This window comes from Danio aesculapii, chromosome 25 (assembly GCF_903798145.1).
Source record: "Danio aesculapii chromosome 25, fDanAes4.1, whole genome shotgun sequence".
Classification (NCBI taxonomy): domain Eukaryota; kingdom Metazoa; phylum Chordata; class Actinopteri; order Cypriniformes; family Danionidae; genus Danio; species Danio aesculapii.
The window spans coordinates 14104515-14127327 of NC_079459.1; the positions used below are offsets into that span (position 1 = coordinate 14104515).

Below are 22813 nucleotides of genomic sequence, written 5' to 3' on the forward strand. Positions count from 1 at the left end.
GAAGAGACACGCTCCAGCAAGAAGTCCTTAAGGTGTGCAGGGAGAGTCCTGGTCCTTCTTGAGCTCCGCAGCTTCATCATGAACAACTTTGAAACAGATTGCCAAAGTAGACAGGTTGATGAAACTTAGCCAACAGGAGATCTGTTCAGAGTTTTGCAACGCAATGATTGACAACAGTTGTGTGGATTTTTAAAACAACTCAAGTTGCCATGGTGACAGAATGACGATCGAGGGTCATTTAAATGTACACAAATGATATCAGCATAAGGTCAAGCGCAGCACTGGCTGTGTGTTTGTACAGTGCAATTTTGTTTAATAGTATTAAATACAGAAAATATCCCAATAATTATTAGGTATAATAATAGAGGGCCCATGTACCTAAATAAATAAATAAATATTGTCCCCGTTTTTTATTATGATATTTTTACTTTTGAACTTCATCACGTCATGTTTTGCAATCGTCATACGTGTCATACATTTAACCAAAACAGTTTTATTAAACAAATATACCCATAAAATAAGAGTTTGGTCAGCAAAAATGTTTAGTAATGATAAAATATTTAAATTAAAATTAGTTATTGCAACAAAAATACTTTTTTTTTGTTTGAACAGTTCCAGTTTTTGGCTTTAATACTGACGAACCTAGTTTATATGCACAACTATATTAATATTAAGCATTCTGTAAAAAATATTAATTTAAAAGAGAGATCTGTAAGGGGTGTATTTATGCTCAGCACACTACTATCAAGGAGCGCCATGGTTTGAACAGGTCTATAGCGCCATCTAGTGTCCGAGTGAGACTCCTCCTCGAGAGCTGCTCAGCCCTGCGCAGGGACTGGCTCTCCCGCAGCCATTTTCTGTCCAACCAAACGGCCGAACTGAGGCGAGAACCAACCAGGGCTTCATCGCAGGTTAGTGTGCGGCTCCGGCCAATGATTGCTAACCCATATTTCGTTACACCGAATGGAAATCTCCCCGCGCGAGTGTTTTATTATTAGTTGGCGGAGAGAATGAGGAATTAAGCGCGCGGTATGAAAAACAGCTTGTCGTTGTGGGAATTATTGTAAAAAGCTCGTCATGGTGCTCGGCCCCTATGTTTACTACGACGGATTTACGTTTGCTTTGACTTTGTCCAGACAGCTGCCCTCTTCTGCAGTTAACACGTCCGTCAGTTATAATAGCTGTTTTCAGAAGTTTATCTGAGGAAAATGTGTATTTTGATAAATAAGCACGTATATCGTTCCGTGACCATTGCTAGCGCCGATGAGATGTTTACTTAAGTCAATAAAATACACCAATGTGGTCTAACTTAGTGTCACTGTCATCCAGATACCATTGCACTGTCAGAATACGAAATAGCATCTCCTAATATATTTCAGTTTGTCTTATTTATTAAATAATGAATTTAGTCAACACTGACGGTTTAATTTTGACATATACAGTACAGTGCTCAGCATACTAAATGAGTACGCCCCATTTTGAAAATTTATATTTGTATTAATTTCTTAGTGAATATAGGTATTATTTTAGTTCATTTGAACAAAGCATATTTATCAAACAGTTATATCATTAAAATATTAGTTTGGACTCCAAACACTTTTAGAAATAGATAATACATTTCAATTCAAATTAAATATTCCAACAACAACGACAAAAAAAAAAAAAAAAAAAAAAAACAGCAAAATTTTAACTACATTTTATATATTTTTCCTTTTCATGTATGATTTGTTTTCCCTGACATATAAATTTGGGCATCATTTTAGGACCTTTATCCTACGTCTTGCATAATTAGTAAAAATGTGAATTGTTTTGACAAAATAGGAGCAATCATACACTATGCATATTACTGTTGTTAGTACTGTCTTGAGTAAGAAATGTATACAAAATATTTTTATATAGTTCTTACAAGACAGAATATATAATGAAATTATTAAAATATCCCCAACAAATCATGTACGTACACACACACACACACACACACACACACACACACACACACACACACACACGCATATATATATATATATATATATATATATATATATATATATATATATATATATATATATATATATATATATATATACATATTTCTCAGTGAATATAGGAAATGTATTTTGGTGCATTTAAACAAAACAGATTTATTAAACAGATACAAATACAAAATATTATTTTAGTCACCAAACCTATTTAGAAATTGAAAAAGAACACAAATTAAAGCAAAATATTGCAAAAAATTAATTACACCCTACAAAATTTCAACAAAATATTTCATTTTTTTGCTACTCTTGATATAATAATGTGTGCATATAAAAAATTTATGAAGTATAATATATAAAATCTTCTATCATTTAAAAGACAGACTTGTGAGGGGTGTACTTATATATGCTGAGCCCTATATGTGTGTTAACTGAAGAATAAATAAGGTATTCATATTAATGTATTTAATTATTTTACATGCGTTATGACTGTCTCAAAAGCCACATAGGTTCATAGGTTTATACTATGCACTACGATCATTAAAAATGCTGTCTATGTAGACAGCTTTCTTAGGTTTGAGACACCATGAAAATTATGTAGCTGTAATGCTATTATATTAATCTTTCAGATGGACGGAGACAGTTCAACCACAGATGCCTCCCAACTTGGCATGACAGGAGAATATATGGCTAGTAGCCATTTTGTTCTACATGCTCAGGATGGTAAGTGAAGTGATATTTAAATGATTCCGAATGATTTATCTGACATTAGTTTGTTAAATAAATAATTTTTAAAAATCATTATTAATATTATGTTAAATGGTATTTTATTTAGTCATATTCAAACAGTAATTAATTTAATACAGTTAAAGTCAGAATTATTAGCACCCCTTTTTTTTCTTTTTTCCCAAATGATGTTTAACAGAGCAAGAAAATTTTCACAGTATGCATGATAATATTTTTTCTTCTGGAGAAAGTCTTATTTGTTTTATTTCGGCTAGAATAAAAGCAGTTTTTAATTTTTTTAAAAATGATTTAAAGGTCAAAATTATTAGCCCCTTCAAGCTATATTTTTTTCTACAGAACAAACCATCATTATACAATAACTTGCCTAATTACCCTAACCTGCCTAGTTAACCTAATTAACCTAGTTAAGCCTTTAAATGTCACTTTAAGCTGTATAGAAGTGTCTTGAAAAATATCTAGTAAAATATTATTTACTGTCATCATGGCAAAGATAAAATAAATCAGTTATTAGAGATGAATTATTAAAACTATTACGTTTAGAAATGGGGGCGACGCAGTGGCGCAGTAGGTAGTGCTGTCGCCTCACAGCAAGAAGGTTGCTGGTTCGAGCCTCGGCTGCGTCAGTTGGCGTTTCTGTGTCGAGTTTGCATGTTCTCCCTGCGCTTGCGTGGGTTTCCTCTGGGTGCTCCGGTTTCCCCCACAATCTAAAGACATGCTGTACAGGTGAATTGAGTAGGCTAAATTGTCCGTAGTGTATCTGTGTGTGAATAAGTGTGTATGTGTTTCCCAGAGATGGGTTGCGGCTGGAAGGCCATCCGCTGCATAAAACATGTGCTGGATAAGTTGGCGGTTCATTCCGCTGTGGTGACCCCAGATTAATAAAGGGACCAAGCCGAACAGAAAATGAATAAATGAATTAATGTTTAGAAATGCGTTAAAAAAAAAAATCTTCTCTCCGTTTAACAAAAATTGGGGGAAAAATAAACAGAGGGGCTAATAATTCAGGGGGGGGGGTGCTAATAATTTTGACTTCAACTGTATATATAAAGTTGAAGTCGTAATTAGTAGCACTTCAGCAATAATAATCCACAGTATATTTTTCCCCAATTTCTGTTTAATGAAAAGAAGATTTTTTAAACACATTTCTAAACATAATAATTTTAATAACTAATTTCTAATAACTGAGTTATTTTTTTATCTTTGCCACAAGGACAGTACATAATATTACTAGATACTAGTATTCAGCTTCGTGACATTTAAAGGCTTGACTTTTTTTATTAGGCAAGTTAAGGTAATTATGCAAGTGATTGTATAACAGAAGTAATGCTTTTTTAAAAATAAAGAAACTGCTTTTATTCTAGCTGAAATAAAACAAATAAAACTTTCTGCTGAAGAAAAAATGATATAGGAAATACTGTAAAAATCCCTTGCCCTGTTAAACATAATTTGGAAAATATTCGTAAAAGAAACCAAAAAATCACAGCAGGGTTAATAATTCTGACTATAACTGTATATAAACAGTTTGTGTAAAAACTAAATATTTTGAATTTGATTTATTTGTAATATATGAAGGTGCGGTACGTTTTTGATTCTTCTAAAGCATAAAAATACCATAATATGTTTGCAGATATTTAAGAAACATGCCAAGTGAACACTTGTTTATCTGAAAAACAATGCTGAAGTCTGATTTTCTGCTTTGAAAGTGTGTTTTCCGTGCCGGAACGCTGTCTTTGTTTTGGTCATTTTAACCTACCCAATGACAGTTTAGCCAATTATATTTCAGCACCCTGGGTTGCTTTGGTGGAAAACCACGTATTTCAATAATTCATTTATTTAAAAAGGCTCTCAAAGTATGCGTCTGTGACCGAAATGCGACCTCCGGCGAACAGTAGCAGACTCCGATATGAGATGCAGATTTAGAGTTCAACATGAGGTTATTAATTAGCAAATAATGTAAATATTACAAATGTCAACATTAGGTGAGCAGGTTACATTGTAACCCAGTGTCCTAACAACAAGATTCATGACGAGATGAGCAGTGATAAGCAATTTGGCTGTTTGCACCAGACAAAACACGACAGAAATGTAAAAACAGCCTTTCAGAAGCACAGAATATGCACTCACTCACGAAATGGTAAGGTTTATAATCTAATAAATACACTATAACCCTCTTTAACATTATGAAATGTACATGCTGAATCACTCATAAGTGTTTAGTTTCAAACAGTTTATTTTATTTTCAAGATCTGAGGTGAACCATCTGCTGCTACTTTCAGTATATGGCTATAAATGTCATGTAAAATGACATTCAAGCTCACATTGTTAGCATTTAACACTGAATAAAGCACATGGTTTACCTGAGGTGATCATTGTCAGTTTTCTGTTGTTCACTAGTGAGAAATAGAAGCCGTTTCAAATATATAAATTTGTGGTGTTGGTTAGAACAAAAACTCCTTTTAATATGAAAATATTCCTTATATCTGGTGCCGTTGCTTTAGAACGTGGTTTAAATCATTTGCTCCTTTCCTCAATCTGGCAACCTGCGCTTGCGTTTGTTTTGATTCAGTAGTGCAATACTCAGTTCAACCGCTGGGTGTCAAACTTACATAATGCACCTTTAAACTTCTTGTTAATTATGTTAATTGTTAATTGTGTTGTTTAAATGATCTGTTTACATATTAATTGCTTTATAAATTAATTATTTTGTGTTTTATGTGTAGATGAAGGTGATGATGGGCTCAACGACCATGAGGATGGTAATGAATGCAAAGACAACCTACGGGAACAAGACATCTATCTCCCCATCGCCAACGTTGCCCGAATAATGAAGAATGCAATCCCACAAACTGGAAAAGTATGTAATTTTCAAGGAAATTTGGTTTAAAAAAAGTTTTATACATAAATATACAGTTGAAGTCAGAATTATACTTTTATTATTGTAAAGGGTTTTTTCTCTAATTTCTGTTTAACGTAGAGAATTTTTCAACACATTTCTAAACATAATAGTTTTAATAACTCATTTCTAATAACTGAATTATTTTATCTTTGCCATGATGACAGTACATAATATTTTACTAGATATTTTTTAAGACACTTCTATACAGCTTAAAGTGACATTTATATGCTTAACTAGGTTAATTAGGTTAACTAGGCAAGTTATTGTAATAAAGATAGTTTGTTCTGTAGACTATCGAAAGAAAGAATTAGCTTAAAGGGGCTAATAATTTTGACCTTAAAATAGTTTTTAAAAAATTAAAAACTACTTTTATTCTAGTTGAAATAAAACAAATAAGACTTTCTCCAGAAGAAAAAATATTATCAGACATACTGTGAAAATGTCCTTGCTCTGTTAAACATCATTTGGGAAATATTTAAAAAAGAAAAAAATTCAAAAGGGGCTAATAAGTCTGACTTCAACTGTATAATATATTTTTTAATCGTTTAACTGATACCATTAATTGGTTAAAGCACACCCTTTCGGTTAACGGTGAATCGATTATTATGAGCATCCCTAGATCTGCTTAATCTTTTCTGTTGTATTGCTAAATGAAAGTAGTAAAACAGATTAACAGTTTACCGCAAAATAAAAATTAACTCAAAAAAAAGTTGTTACAAACCTAAATAAGATTCTTTCTTCAGTTTTACAATCAAAAAGATATTTTAACGAATGTTGATAAGTAAATAGTTGACAGTACCCGTCAACTTCCATGGTAGGAACAAAATACTATGGAATTCAGTGGGTAATATCAACTGCCCAGTTACCAGTAAACACTCTTTACAATATTTTCTTTTCGATTAACCTGAACAATCAAAAAAATAATTTTGCTGTTTGTTTAAGCTACTTCTTTAAAATAGACTTAAACAACACAATTCTTAAGATTTTTGGGGGACAACTTAATTGTTTTATGTTCACTCCACTTAAATTTAAGTTAACTTGGGACAACCTGAAGGAATTATGTGAAACCCTGCATTTTTTACAGCGAAGGAAGTAAATGACACACATTTGGAACAAGTGAATAAATGATGACTTCGTTTTTGCATGAACTATCCCTTATAAGTCGACATGAGGTCAAATTTTGCACATTCATATCATTCAAAAGAATGACATTTTTTTTCTCCGTCCCATTAGATAGCTAAGGATGCGAAGGAGTGCGTGCAGGAGTGTGTGAGCGAGTTCATCAGCTTCATCACTTCAGAAGCCAGTGAGAGGTGCCATCAGGAGAAACGCAAGACAATAAATGGCGAAGACATCCTGTTTGCAATGTCCACGCTGGGTTTTGACATGTATGTGGAGCCCCTTAAGCTCTACCTGCAGAAGTTCAGAGAGGTAACTAACATTTTCAGTAGCATCATCACACAACTTTCAGCAAAAATTTCTGTGATCGAAAGAACGAAAAGGAGTACTAAATCACCTAGGGCAACTTGTAGAGCCACATGCAGTTGAAGTCAAAATTATTAGCCCTCCATTTTTTTTTTAAATATTTCCCAAATGATTTTTAACAGAGCAAGGAATCTTTCATAGTATTTCCTATAATATTATTTCCTCTGGAGAAAGTCTTATTTGTTTTATTTCAGCTAGAATTAAAGTTTTAATAATAAAAAGAAAATCATTTTAAGCTCAATATTTTAAGGCCCCTTAAGCAATATTTGTTTTTGATTGTCTACAGAACAAACCATCGTTATACAGTGATTTGCCTAATTACCCTAACTTGCCTAATTAACCTACTTAAGTCTTTAAATGACACTTTAAGCTTAATTCTAGTGTCTTGAAAAATATCTAGCTGGGCCAGCCCTGTACATGTACATCAAACTGGCCCACAATGATTTTATTGCTTATTAAATACAATCAATGAAACGGAAAAGTAAAGCTTGAAAGAATTGCTACATTTCCTCTGCTTAATAACTGTCCAAATGATTTGTATGTTTTTAAAACAGCACTGTTTTTGTCAACTAGCTGCTTCAAAATTAAACCATCGTTAATAAACAGACAAGTGATTCCTACTTTGGAGTGATTCCCAACCGTCTAAGATCCCTAACCTCGGCCTTGCTGTGAGGCAAAATCTACCAAAAAAAACGTTTTCATTTCTATTTCCAGCTAGAGACCTTTGAACATTTTAACTATATAAAAGCACTAGTTTAACCTACTTTAATTGATGCCACCAAGAAAATCTGGGAAATGCATCTGAAAAAAGATTGTGGGAATAAAGATTGGTAAAATGATTTTTCAATTGCACTTCACCTTCTACATTAGTAGGCTATTTTATAAATGGGCTATAAAAATACTACCACTTTTAATAATAACTATTCGAGCCTACAACAATAGTAATTATTCTAAAACATTATAATATAATTCAGTAAGGGCGATGCAGTGGCGCAGTAGGTAGTGCTGTTGCTTTACAGCATGAAGGTTGCTGGTTCGAGCCTAGGCTGGGTCAGTTTACATTTCTGTGTGGAGTTTGCATGTTCTCCCTGCGTTCGCATGGGTTTCCACCAGGTGCTCTGGTTTCCCCCAAAGTCCAAAGGCATGTGGTATAGGGGAATTGGGTAGGCTAAATTTTCCGTAGTGTATGTGTGTGTGAATAAGTGTGTATGTGTTTCCCAGTGATGGGTTGCATCTGGAAGGTCATCTGCTGCGTAAAAATAATGCTGGATAATTTGGCGGTTCATTCCGCTGTGGCGACCCCAGATTAATAAAGGGACTAAGCCGAAAAGAAAATGAATGAATGAATAATTCAGTAATTGAAATTACGTTTTTTGCAGCATCAATTTACAATGTTTTAAGGCAAACTTCTGCTTGCAGCTGAATATTATTGTGGGAGCTTAGAGTTTGATCACACAGAACGTGTTGTTAGTTAAGAGTGGCCTTTAAAAGGTGTTCACTTTCTACCAGTGAGAGTTTTGTGTGCTGCTTATGTGCCTTGCGTTTTCACAGTTTAATAAAAGTGTTTTTTTTTCAATCTATTGCATTGCAGATGTGCATAGACAACACACACACATGTCATTTACACCTTTTGAAAAAACTTCGCAAAAGACGCCCTATGTAGCCTTCGTCTGTAAAACCGGGAAAAGATCAAATATTTCATATAAGAAGATGAAGTTTATTCATCTCTAACCGCCTATTTTCAATAAATGTGCTAGATTATGTCTTTACATCATCATTACCACTTAAAATCAAAGCTAAAATTTATCTTGTGCTTATATCCTCATTTTTTTTCTGCGCCTGAAGAATAGATTCGTTTAATCCTTGTGGTCCAATTTCCAAAATAAATAAGGTATGGGGCAGGCAAGCGAAGACCATGGCTTTGTTGGTGCATGGATTCCCATTCTCGTGTAACCAGAATTCACAGGTTATCTTTGAATAACAAACTCAAACCGAGTGAACACAGAACGCACATGAGAAATGAGATGCTGCTGCGAGCTTCCTGTTGATCATATGGACTTCACACAAAAACAAAGGCTTATAAAATTATGATTATTTTATTATATATTTTTTTCTTTTCTGTGAATATATATAAATATTTATGTGCTAAAGCACTGTCAATGAAGATAAATTGTACAAAACATTTATAAAACGATTTCAGCACGCAAACGGCTCGGACTACTGGTGGGTTGTGGCGTCCCCTAGTGGTGGTAGGGCCCGAAGCAGCCGCTTAGTTCATTTACAGGGAGAGCCGGCTATGATGTCTAGTAAAATATTTTGTAGTCTGTCATCATGGGAAAGATATTAAAAATATAATAATTCAGGAGGGTGTTGGACTTCCAAGATCCTACACCCTGCCCCATCCCCCCCCCCCCCCCCCCATTTGTCGGTCAGAGCCAGTAAATAATTTCAATCTTCAGTTATATCAAGTGAATAAAGCTTCTTTTGAATTCTGGGCTTTGGAACAGCAATCAATCAGCCAATCGGGCAGTCCGGGGCCCGTCTTATTGTACACAAACACTATTTATTAATGACTGTCTTCAGTCTCAACTAGGGTGTTCCTCTTTTCCTCTCCAGCAAATAGCAGTTTAGTTGTCATCCCTAGTCAGGTAGACCAGCTTCACTTCAGGTTGTGTGCCCGTTGACTTCTATAATTACTTTGTCCTGCACAGAAACATAAAAAAAATACACACACACACGCACGCACACACACACACACACACACACACACACACACGCACGCACACACACACACACACACACACACACACACACACACTCAGAGCGCAGTTTATACCAGTGAGCTGCCCTCCCTTTAGCTTGCATGCCAACCATATTCTATCAGCACATATTTTAGTTCTGAGTCCCACAGCTGCAGTGATATATAGCAAAGCCAGAACAAGTTTTATGAAACGATCAAAGTTATATGGGTTATATGAGTTCAAGCTACATGTACACATACTTGAAAATAGTTAACAAAATTAATGGACAATAAAGAAAAGTTTGTAAATAAAACATCACATTCACCCAAGGGCAAATAATTCTGACTTCAACTGTGTGTTTTTACTCAGACATGTTAGTTCATTTTACAGGCCTACACAAGATAACTGTCTCAGTGCAGTGACATATAATCTTCTAAAAAAAAAATAATTTGTTTTAATTTCCACAAAATGCTAGTGCCAGTTTCTGTGCTTGCAGAGTTTTTGTTACTTGTAGTTGTTAGAGATTAAATCAAAGAAAGTTTACCGAAGTTCTTAAGCTGCTCTGCCTACAATCTCAAATCAACAACAATTGTACTCTAACATATGTCACCAACTGCATCATACATTGGATCTGGAAAGTATTCATAGCGCTTCACTTTTTCTAAATTTTTTTATGTTATAGCCTTATTCCAAAATGGATTAAATTCATTTATTTCCTCAAAATTCTACACACAATACCCCATAATAACAATGTGAAAAAAAGATTTTTTTGAAATTGTTGCAAATTTATTAAAATTAAAAACCTTAAAAATCACATGTACATAAGTATTCACAGCCTTTGGCATGAAGCTCTTAATTGGGCTCAGGTACATTCTGTCTCCACTGATCATTCTTGAGATGTTTCAGCAGCTTAATTGGAGTTCACCTGTGGTAAATTCAGTTGATTGGACATAATTTGAAAAAGGCATACACATGTCAATACAAGGTCCCAGGGTTAAGAGTGCATGTCAAAGCACAAACCAAGCATGAAGAATTGTCTGTAGACCTCACAGTGGCCTCCATCATCCATAAGTGGAAGATGTTTAACCACCAGGACTCTTCCTAGAGCTGCCCGGCCATCTAAGCTGAGTGATCGGGAAGAAGGGCCTTAGGGAGGTGATCAATAAACCAATGGTCACTCTGTCTGAGCTCCAGCCTTCTTCTGTGGAGAGAGGAGAACCTTACAGAAGGACAACCATCTGTGCAGCAATCCACTAATCAGGCCCGTATGGTAGAGTGGCCAGACGGTAGCCACTCCCCGCCTGGAATTTACCAAAAGGCATCTGAAGGACTCTCAGACCATAAGAAACAAAATTCTCTGGTCTGATGAGACTAAAATTTAACTCTTTGGAGTGAATGCCAGGCGTTACGTTTGGAGAAAATTAGGCATGGGACGATAACTGTTTTCAAGGTATACTGCGGTTTGGAAAAATTTCTGTAATACCGTTCCTAAGGTATGTGTAAGATTGAATTTTTTACATTTTTTTGTTTTGTTTTTTGGGACAACAGTATCTTCGGCAGAAAAAATATCTAAATTTTTTATTTTTAATTTGTAAAGAAATCTGTGTTTTTAAAACTAATGAAAACAGCAGAAGTAAACAATTCACTTGAATTATTTAGCCTGACATATTTACTGCTCCAAAATATTATAAATCTTTCAAAAAATAAAATATATTGTTTTCAATGCGGAAAAAAGTTTTTGTTTTTCACCCAGACATTTAAAAAGAATATATTTTAGAGCAGTAATCACAATACAGTGATACCGTGAAACCGTGATATTTTTATCCAAGGTTATCATACCGTCAGAATCTTTTAACGGCCCGAGCCTACGCTCATCACCAGGCTAATACCATGCCTACAGTGAAGCATGGTTGTGGCAGCATCATGCTGTGGGGATGTTTTATATATGATGCCACAAGCTTGGCACACCTGTCTTTATGAATTTTTGACCATTCCTTCTTGCAGTACCCCTCAAGCTCAGTACAGCCATTTTCAGATCTCTCCAGAGATGTTCAATAGGATTTAGATCTGGGTTCTGGCTGGGCCACTCAAGGACATACACTGAGCTGTTGTGAAGCCACTCCATTGATATTTTGCGGTGTGCTTTGGAAGAGGCTCTGGTGGTTAAACATCTTCCACTTACAGATGATGGAGGCCACTGTGCTCACTGGAACTTTCAGAGCAGCAGAAATTTTTCTCTAACCTTCGCCAGCCTTATGCCTCGAGACAACCCTGTCTTGGAGGTCTACAGACAATTCTTTTGTCTTCATGTTTGGTTTGTGCTTTGACATGCACTGCCAACCCTGGAACCTTATATAGACAGGTGTATGCCTTTTCAAATCATGTCCAGCCAAATGAACTCCCAATTAAGCTGCTGAAACATCTCAAGAATGATCAGTAGAAACAGAATGTACCTGAGCCCAATTTAGAGCTTCACGGCAAAGGCTGTGAATACTTATGTACATGTGATTTTTCAGGTTTTTTTATTTTTAATAAATTTGAAACAATATTTTTCACATTGTCAGTATGGGGTATTGTGTGTAGAATTGAAGAAATAAATGAATTTAATCCATTTTGGAATAAGGCTGTAGCATATAAACAAATGTGGAAAAAGGGAAGCGCTATGAATACTTTCCGGATGCACTGTACTTCTGCATAAATGCTTTATTAGTATGCAAGGCGTATCACACTGTTGATCATCAGTTTGCACCATTTACCCTTTAGATAGGCCTGTTGTAGGGCCTCGTACATGTAGCATACAATTATGTTCATCACTCGTTTAAACAGACAGTGCTATTGACTCCAAAACGAATATTGCTATTCGAAATAATGTAAAAACAATTTAATACTTAAGCAGGGTAACAAGATCTAGGTACAATGCAGTAAATTCATAGATATACACATGCCACTTCACTTTAAATACAAAAGAGACTTTATTGACTACAAACAAAACTAACACACACACATTCATACGGGTTGCAGACAAGAAATAGAAATAAAAGAAGAGTTTAGGAGAGATATGATATAAAACCTCAAGATGTAAAACCTATCCAAGTAAACCAAATAATCAATTCAGCCTTGACTGTTTCTTAGACAGGGTTATCTATCATTTAACATGATTTGCAGACCATACAGCAGTCCAGTGATGAGTCTGGAGATGTACTTGTGTTCCTTAGTGATGTGGTGAAATCCCTCTGTGGAACTGGATTCCCAGGTTGCATTCCCAGATTCACCAGGTTCTCTGGTCGTTGACTCGTTGTTGAAGTGATGTATCTGAGGTAGCTGATGAAGTGAAGTCTGGTAGTTTAAGTTGAAGGTGACAAAAGTCTGTAGTCCTATTGACTGGTTTCAGGGTGCAAGTTAGCGCAACTAGACTCTCAACGCAAAGAAAGAAAAGGAATATGGGGAGTTTGAAGTTGGTCTCATCCCATCTTAGTGTCCGAATCTGGCTGGACTGGACATGGAGATGAGTTGTCCTGGAAACGGAGTAACTTAACTTTACAACAGCTGCGCTGGTACTGCTCTGACTCTGCTCTGCTCTGCTCTAAGTGTTTTTGGGGTGATGGGTTTTTAACCATCAATATTTCCAGCCACTAGAGCTGGCTCAATAAGGCATTGTCTGTGGATCTGTGTGACAGTCACATGTCACCATATGCAGCTATCCTGTGACTCACTCACATGAGCCATGGTGCTTAGAAGTATAGATTAAGCATACATTTATAATGTGAACATGATACATTTTACATAACTATATTTAAAAGAAATGAAAGAAAGGGAAAGGGTTTCACTCATTAATCTCAAACAAGATACACAATAGACCCTTTTCACATTTCCGGTTTCTTAGTTGCGGAAGTCATCACAGTTGGGGAAACTTAGAGGGCAGTAAATGGGAGAAGACAATTTTTTTTTACCATCTTATTACCTTAAATAATAAAAGAAGTACTTCACGATGATGCTATAAAGACTTTCAAAAAAGAAAAAAAAATTGAGTGAGACTGATGACGGAAATCAGAAGAGAGAATAACATCATATTGACTGTCTTGTCTCATAGACTCATAGACTGCATTAGAAATGCCTCGCACATACTACATGCATAAATACATAAAAATATTCATCTTTTACAAAAAATCTAAATATTAAAAACTTTCAAGGATTTCAGATGCTGATGATCGTTATATGCGTCATAACAGGCTTGTGAAAGGGTCCATGGTACATTTGTGATAAATAAAAGCACAATGGTTATGCATAGTTTATGTATTAACACATACAGGATTTAAGTGTCATACAAGAAGAACAATAAAATGGCATTTTATTAAGTGCCCAAAATATAATTGGGATTGGGTCTTAATGTTTGGTGACAGTTTATAAATTTTAGAGAGGATTTTGATTCTCTATTTTGGATCAAAGTCTGTCAGTCCTCTGTCTTGGGTGGGGGTTAAAACGCCATTTCCTGTGGTCAAACACAAGCTCCTTGTTAAGAAAAGAATTCTCGTGATCAGTTACCCATTTGTCTTAAATTAACTTTATGAGGACAGTGGGTCCAATGACACTTAACTGATGATGAACTAGTCACGAGGCCGGTAGCCTCAAGGCATCCGCTTTTTGTTCTGTACTGCAACAAAGTGGTGTGACCGTGATTTTGGTCAGAGACCCAATTGGCTCTTGATCAAGGTGATTCTGATCACAGGTGTCGACTCAGTTGTAGCTGTCTGCATCTAGCTGTCTACCCCTGTGCAAATTTTTTCCTGGCTTTTATATTGAGTTCTATGGAGTAAAACAACAGATTATAGTGAGTGTGAATAAATACTCTTACTATGTTTACTATGTTCTCAAAGCTGAGCTACTTATTTAGATTTTTGCAAACATAAGGTGTGCAAAGGTCTCTCTCACACACACACACACACACTATACTCTAAATAATGGGATATAAGGGGTGACATGGTGGCGCAGTGGATAGCGTTGTCGACTCACAGCAAGAAAGTCGCTGGTTCAAGCCCTGGCTGAGCCCGTTGGTATTTCTGTGTTCTCGTCATGTTTGCGTGGGTTTCCTCCAGGTGCTCAGGTTTCCACCACAGTCCAAAGACATGTGCTATAGGTGAATTAGGTAAGTGTATTGGCCGTAGTGTATGTGTGTGAATGCAAGAGTTCATGGTAGTTTCCCAGTGCTGGATTGTGGCTGGAAGGGCATCTGCTGCATAATAACATTTGCTGAATAAGTTGGCTGTTCATTTCGCTGTGGCGACCACTTATTAATAAAGAGACTAAGCCGAAAAGAAAATGAAAGGACTCCCTTTAAAGAGCAGAAACAAAGGTTTTTTCTTAATGCAACTGATGATCAACAATAAAAATGACAAAATGTACCTCCTACCAACAGGGAAAACCATAGGCGGAGCGTGCGTAAGGCTGGGGAAGGCTTAGCCTCCCCCTGGCCAGAGACCAACTGAGATAGCAGCAAAGAAAAAAAGCTGCATTGAAGACATGTAAACATGTAAGGCGTATTATGAATGTAATTTAATGTTGATAATTAACACAACACTTTAGCTATTGTAAGTTTGTCAATCAAATTTAAAGTCCCCCTCCGCACAAAAATGAAACTGTCCAACCCCGCACGTTATTACTGGAGTTAGCAGCTGCTCTGAAAACCAAACCAAAAGTGCTAGCCAGCGGACTATTCTGATTCTGAAAGTAATAACAAAAAAATAAATAAACTGACCCCAAACTTCTGACCGGTAGTGTAGATCAGTGGGTTAGTTTAATAAAATAATGTAATGTGCGTGTTAAATATAATAGACGTTTGTTGATAGGCGGTGCTTTTGTTAAAACCTCCTCTTGGTCAGTCGCAAATCTTTTTAAATGCATTAAAGAGAAGCGCATATATTAGCCTTACCCTGGAGTTTGTTCACCCTCCGCCTATGTGGGAAACCAGCAATAATCAAGAACGCATGATTGTCATGGCTTTGTGATCAAAAATGTTGTTATGATGGAAGTCAGTGGGGCAAAAACAGCTACTAACAACTAACGAAAGGGCAGTAAATTTCAAGGCATTTTACCAAAACATGTCAAAATAAGATTCTATTAGCTGAAACACAGAGAAAGTTGTGGCCAAATCAAGACTTGAAATCACCCCATCATGGATGAAAACATCGCCAACAGTACACAAGGCTCAATTTATATTTCAGTTGTGTTTATGTTCTCAGGCCATGAAAGGAGAGAAAGGCATAAGCACTGTAACTGTAACTGAAGGTATGGGAGATGAGCTGACTGATGAGTCTTTCGGTAAGTACCTTGTTAACTTTATTTAGATGGATAATTATTATTTGTTTTGTCTTAATACAATTGTTATATTTTATATGATATTATTACACTGCAATATTTGATTCTGCACTTGTACGTTATCCATTATTAAATTAGCTCTTTAGATTTTTTTTTGTTTATTTTACTGGTAGCACTTTACAGTAAGGTTGTATTAGTTATTGTATTTACCAACATGAACAAACAATGATCAATGCATTTATTACTGTATCTTTGCCAGAGTTAGTTAATGAAAAAAAAGTTGTCCATTGTTAGTTCATGTTAACTCAGAGTGTATTAACTAATGTTATCAAGCATGAATTTGGATTTTAATAATACATTACTAAATCTCTGATTAATAAATACAAGTATTGTTCATTATTAGTTAATGTAATAAATACCTTATTTTAAAGTTAGACAATTTTGATTCATTTAAATATAAACAATTTTGTAATTATGTGCTTATTTTTGTTGTATTTTGAGTTGTATTTCAAGATTTCTAGTCCTCATTTAAAGAAAACTAAACTAGTATTATTTATATTTTATTTTACTTATATTCACTAAATAAGAACAATTTAATAGGTTTAGAGTGTGCACTAGTTCCCGATAACAGTGTGGAACAGATTAAGAAATCATTGCCTGATCATTGTATTACACAACTCACAATAAGTTAGGGATATTGTTATTTACATGAGTGCTTTTCTTATTTGCTCTGAATTTTAATGAAATAAGTAAAGGTTTCCTATAATATATGAGAAGAAACACTATTTTGATTAGTTTAATATTTATTACCCCAAAAGTTTAGACAATAACAAGGATAGCCCCAAATAACAAAAATTGAGAATGTCAGTAGCGAGAGTTTCCACCATTTACTGGAATGACAGCTTGACGGCAATGTCTCATGCTCCTTACTAGCCTCATGATGTTGTTCTGAGGCAATGCGTTCTACTCTTCCACAAGTGCTACACGCAGTTTTGCCAGGTCACGTGGGGGTGGGGTACGATCATCCAGTCTCTGCTTCAACTGGTCCCAGATGTGCTCTTTGGGGTTCAGGTCTGGGGACATTGATGGCCACAATAGGGTGGAGCATTATCATCCATGAACAGAAAGTTGGGGGTGCGCTGGCAGAATTGGGGGATGATGATGGGTTCTGTAATGTCTCTGAGGTAAGAACTTGCAGTGATTGAGCCATCTACAATAACCAAATCTGTTTTGCACTGACTAATGATGCCTGCCAAGACTTTTCCACTTACTGCACCAAAGCAAACCCTGGAGACCATGTTGACCTCAGCGTATCGCTCACCTCGCCTTCTCCAGCAACACTGATGACAATCATTGCTGTGCAAGGTGACTCGACACTAATCAGTGAATAGGATGGTAGACCACAGGTCACATGATCTTGTGCTCATTGAAACGTTCACGTCAGTGTCTTAGTGTCAGTGGAGTCACCTGTAACGGTTGTCTGGCATTTAAGCCAAAGTGGTGGAGTCGTTGCAAATGGTTGGTCTGGAAACCTTAGTACCCCTCACATCTCTTAAACTGGCCTGCAGCTGTGTGGCAGTTGCATATTGATGTCTTGAGTGCATAGGTCCTTAGGTGCTGCTCATTATTGCGGTCTGTCACTCGTGGGACTCCACTCCTGGGCCTGTCATGAACTCTGCCAGTAGTTCTGTGTCTTGATGCAAGTCTGCTGTTGATACTTTGAGACACACCAAGTACACGAGCAACATCTGTCTACCTGCCACCGACCTGAAGGTGCACCTTGGCCAGGTGGTGCTGCTTGTCCATTAAGTGTGACGTGTTTTCTTGACTGTTTGAATGATGAACTTGGAATGACTTACTGACAATAACAGCTTTTTATACGCACAGAATGTTGAAATTGACGCCACATTGAAAAGCGTTGTCTTTTGGTATTGACCCCAATATAAGGCACACCTGTACACAATGAGACCATTACATGGAAAACACAAAATGAGGTGTGTCTATCACCCCATTACAATTGCCTCCCTATTCCAAAAATGTGTGAAGTGAAACAAACACCATATGTATGACATTCACTGAGTATCTCACAATATCCCTAGCCTATTGTGAGTAGTGTATGGATAATATATAAACTGTTGTTGGACATTAAAGGGATCAGTGGAGAAGTTTACTCTTCATTGCTTTATCTTGGATTTAGATTTATTAGATTTTAAATAGATTTATCTCATAATGAATACAACCCAAATCGACCAGTCTAACACTATGATATGTTTTCTTTCTCAGCAAATCCACTACCTGCAGGGATCATAACAGCTGACGGACAGCAACAAAACGTGATGGTGTACACCACCGCTTATCAGCAGGTGAGGATGATGTTTTTTTTTCAGCCAAAAACAACAAACACAGTTGGGATATGTGATGTCCAGTGGAGCTCTTGTGAACAAGCTGCCTATTAGGCCAGTGGTTCTGATTTTTTTTTTTACTCGCAGCCCTCAATCCAAACATACATTTTTTGTTTCCCACTGCAATTTTTAGAAATTAACCCGCTATTTGTGAACTGTTAGCTGCCTTTATTGCATAAAATGCTAATTATTTGGTCACCTAACCCAAATAGACCAATGCTGAAACCTTTAAAGGAAAAGCAAAAACCAAAATTCAGGCAGATGCCATACATAGGTAGACTGTCGACAAAGGTAGACCTGCAGGACAGATTTTTATGTAATACTCCAAGGTAATACAAGATTTGCTTCACTCCCGCACAACTTTTGTGTTAGATTTGAGCATATATAAATGTGACCTTGTTGACTGAAATCGCAACGCACGCACTACGATCAACCGGACAAAATGCTTCTACCAAACAGAATTAGCCACCTGAGTGCAACTATTCATCACTTACCGCTTCTCAAATGAAAGAGCATCAATAATGTGTTCATGTTGCTTGTTGATTTAGATAAATACCAATGTATTTGCCTTTTTAATTATATTTTTCACATAGATCCATTTTGTGTGAGTCCTGCTGATCATTTTAGCACCTATAACCAACACAATCTTAACGCCCGCACTTGCATTCATAATGAAATCTCACTACACTTCTACATGACATTAATTGTTTTATTAAGGTGTTTACATTCGGAGAGTAGCATTTACAGCGGATCTTTCAGTCCATAATATTGTAGTGATATTAACGTACTGTAAACTTAGTAACTAAATCATTTTGGCTAAGGTATGTCTTTGAAAACTGAAAGAGTACTGCTGATGATACTAACTAACTTTGCCATCTAAATGAACATAAACAATGAACATTGATTGCTTACTTATCAAAGCTGTAGAGACAGGATAATCAACAAGAACTGGAACCGTGTCTTTATTTTAAAGGAGATGAGTGGCAAATCCGTATTTTTTCATTTCCAAATGCGAAAAGCTCTCGGGTAGAAAATGTTCCTTACAAACTTATTTTTGTCACATGTTAGCAGACCGCTATAATCCACAAATGTGTGTTTTCTCTCATCACGGGGAAATGGAAACAAAATCTTCATTGCGGCACATTTATAAACGCAACATTGACAACACATGTCTTTAAACAATTCTTCTTCTTTCACTTGTTTTAATTATGGTTGGCAACACAATGTGGCATCTCTCTGCCGCCTGAACACTGTAACATGTAAAAACAGTCTTCGAAGCCATATTAATAAAGTTTCACCTAATTCACAATAGAGTGTGCTGATTGGTTTGAACCAAGTCTTTCTCATGAATTAATGATGAAAACTCAATGACGTCACTTTGCACCCGCCGGTACAGACGTCTAGTCTCCACGCTGGAATTTACACAATGATCTCATCACCATGACGTAGCTTCAAAATTTCTTTTCAAACCAGAAGAATGAATTTGCTCAAAATAACGCAAAAACAACTAACTTTTTACTTTTTTTGTGAAATATATGTGTCCTAATAGTGTTTTTAGCAGCATGGGACATATATATATAGTTAGGTCCACATATATTTAGACATGGACACAGTTCTAACATTTTTGGCTCTATACATAACACAATGGATTTGAAATTAAACAAACAACATGCTTTAACTGCAGACTGTCAGCTTTAATTTGATGGTATTTACATCCAAATCAGGTGAATGTTGTAGGCATTACAACAGTTTGCAAATGTGCCTCCCATTTGTTAAGGATCCAAATGTATTTAGACAGAATCATAATCATAAGTCAAACTTTCACTTTGTAATACTTGGGTGCAAATTTTTTGCAGTCATTTACAGCCTGAAATCTGGAACACATAGACATCACCAGATGCTGGGTTTCATCCCTGGTGGTGTCCTGCCAGGCCTCTACAGTAGCTGTCTTCAATTCCTGCTTGTTCTTGAAGCGTTTTCTTTTCAGTTTTGTCTTCAGCAAGTGAAATACAAGCTCAATCAGATTCAGATCAGGAGATTGACTTGGCCATTGCATAACATTCCACTTCTTTTCCTTCAAAAACTCTTTGGTTGCTTTTGCAGTATGCTTTAGGTCATTCTTCATCTGCACTGTGAAGCGCCGCCCAATGAGTTCTGAAGCATTTGGCTTAATAGGAGCAGCAAATATTACCTGAAACACTTCAGAATTCATCCTGCTCCTTTTTGTCAACAGTCACATCATCAATAAATACAAGAGAACCAGTTCCATTGACAGCCATACATGGCCACACCATGTCCCTACTACCACCATACTTTACTTATAGGATCATGAGCAGTTAATTTCCTTCTTCATACTCTTCTCTTCCTATCACTCTGGTACAAGTTGATCTTGGTCTTATCTGTCCATAGGGTGTTTTGTTTCCAAGCACTGTGAAGGCTTTTTTAGAACTCTGATCTGGCCTTCCTGTTTTTGAGGCTCACCAATGGTTTACATCTTGTGGTGAACCCTCTTTATTCACTCTGGTGTAGTCCTCTCTTGATTGTTGACTCTGGCACACATACACCTACCTCTGCAGAGGGTTCTTGATCTGGCCAACAGTTGAAGGGTGTTTTCTTCACCAGGAAAAGAATTCTTTGGTCATCCACCACAGTTTGTTTTTTTGTGGTCTTCCGGGTGTTTTGGTGTTGCTGAGCTCACTGGGTGCGTTTCTTCTTTCTTTAAGAATGTTTCCAAACAGTTGTTTTGGCCACGCCTAATGTTTTTGCTATCTCTCTGATGGGTTGTTGTTTGTTTTTCAGCCTAATGATGGCTTGCTTGACTGATAGTGAAAGCTCTTTGGATCTCTTCTTGAGAGCTTGACAGTAACAGATTCCAAATGCTAATAGCACACTTGAAGATTAACTCTGGACCTTTTCTGTACTCATTGTAATTAGGATAATGAGGGGAATAACACACATTTGGCCATGGAACAGCTTAGAAGTCAATTGTCCAATTATTTTTGGACCCTTAACAAGTGGGGGACCCTTAACAAGTGGGAGACTTGTTGATATTGGGTGTAAATACCCTCAAATAAAAGCTGACAGTCTGCAGTTAAAGCACATCTTGTCCGTTTTATTTGAAATCCATTGTGTTGATGTATAGAGCCAGAAATGTTAGAATTGTGTTGATGTCCAAATATTTATGGACCTAACTGTATATCACTGTCAACATTTCGTGACTCTTTTAAGTACTTCATGAGCAGAAACTTATGCTGATATGTTGACTGAGTTTTAAAAGCACATGATTCTCCACAACCTGATGTGGGTAAAGTGTATTACAAGCACAGACATGCACATGGAAAATGTGGTTTATTTTGCATTGGGCAGTAATAACAGTTCATGTATTAACATCTGGAATTTAACATCATTAAACACAGACAATGTGATTTTTTTTCATCAACATCTTGTTGCAGATCCCAGGCGTGCAACAGCTCCAGTTTTCTTGAAGATGTGCAGAAATCAACACCTAAAGTTCACAAATCAAACTTCCACACACAAGTGATGATGATGATCATGATGATGAACGGTGAGTCTGTTGAAGGGGTCATCTGTGGTCTTCTCGTGCTCACAAGTCACAGAGCCGGACATCTTTTGTTTGTTTAGCTTGTTTTGTGTGTGCTCTGTGTGTTTGTGCACACACTTTATGATTTTAAGTGACTAGTCTGTTGGGTGTTACTTTTCTTTGCGTTTTCATCACTCATTTTATCTATTTAATGAATTATGGGTAGAAGGGTCCTGAGGGGTTTTATAATGAATTCAAGCCCTCATTAAAGCAATAAAACAGATCAAATGTGAGGTCTTCCTGTGACTTAAAGGAATAAATGCTTTCTTCCTTCTTTTATACTCAATTAAAAATCATGCTGCATGTGCGATTTCTGTTTGATGAGACGATAACACTTTTCTTTTTGTAAAAAAGGAATATTTTTGTGAATGTTTTTCCTTGTTTTATGAATTTGTATTAATGCTAACTACTCAACATGGAGAATTGATTTCAAAGAGGTTTACATTTATTTAAATCAAAAAATGAATTGACTTTTTCAATGTTGCCCATTGTAAGACAATGACTTTGGTTATGATTATGATCTCACATTAAATTCTTGTTCATAACTGTTCTTTTTCATTTTGTATTTATTTACTTTTCAAATTAGATATGCTGTTTCATAAGTATGGAGGACCAGGAGTGCATGGTTGGAAATAAAAGGAAGAATCAAA

General features: G+C 36.2%; 1 protein-coding gene across 1 annotated transcript; it reads left to right on the forward strand.

Moving 5' to 3' along the window:
• The first annotated feature begins 823 nt into the window (after positions 1–823).
• nfybb (nuclear transcription factor Y, beta b) lies at positions 824–22692 on the forward strand. The gene is made up of 7 exons (XM_056452401.1): positions 824–911; positions 2609–2702; positions 5447–5580; positions 6856–7053; positions 16085–16163; positions 18444–18523; positions 22015–22692. The coding sequence occupies exons 2-7, from the start codon at positions 2609–2611 to the stop codon at positions 22045–22047; spliced, it is 618 nt and encodes a 205-aa protein (XP_056308376.1). The 5' UTR covers positions 824–911; the 3' UTR covers positions 22048–22692.
• The last annotated feature ends 121 nt before the right edge of the window (positions 22693–22813 follow it).

Bases quoted from the DNA above. Each gene is read 5' to 3' on its own strand.
- nfybb (XM_056452401.1), top strand. From the start codon at position 2,609: ATGGACGGAGACAGTTCAACCACAGATGCCTCCCAACTTGGCATGACA. The intron at 2,703-5,446 runs GTAAGTGAAGTG...TTTTATGTGTAG, and splicing joins TGTTCTACATGCTCAGGATG to ATGAAGGTGATGATGGGCTC. The intron at 7,054-16,084 runs GTAACTAACATT...TTATGTTCTCAG, and splicing joins ACCTGCAGAAGTTCAGAGAG to GCCATGAAAGGAGAGAAAGG.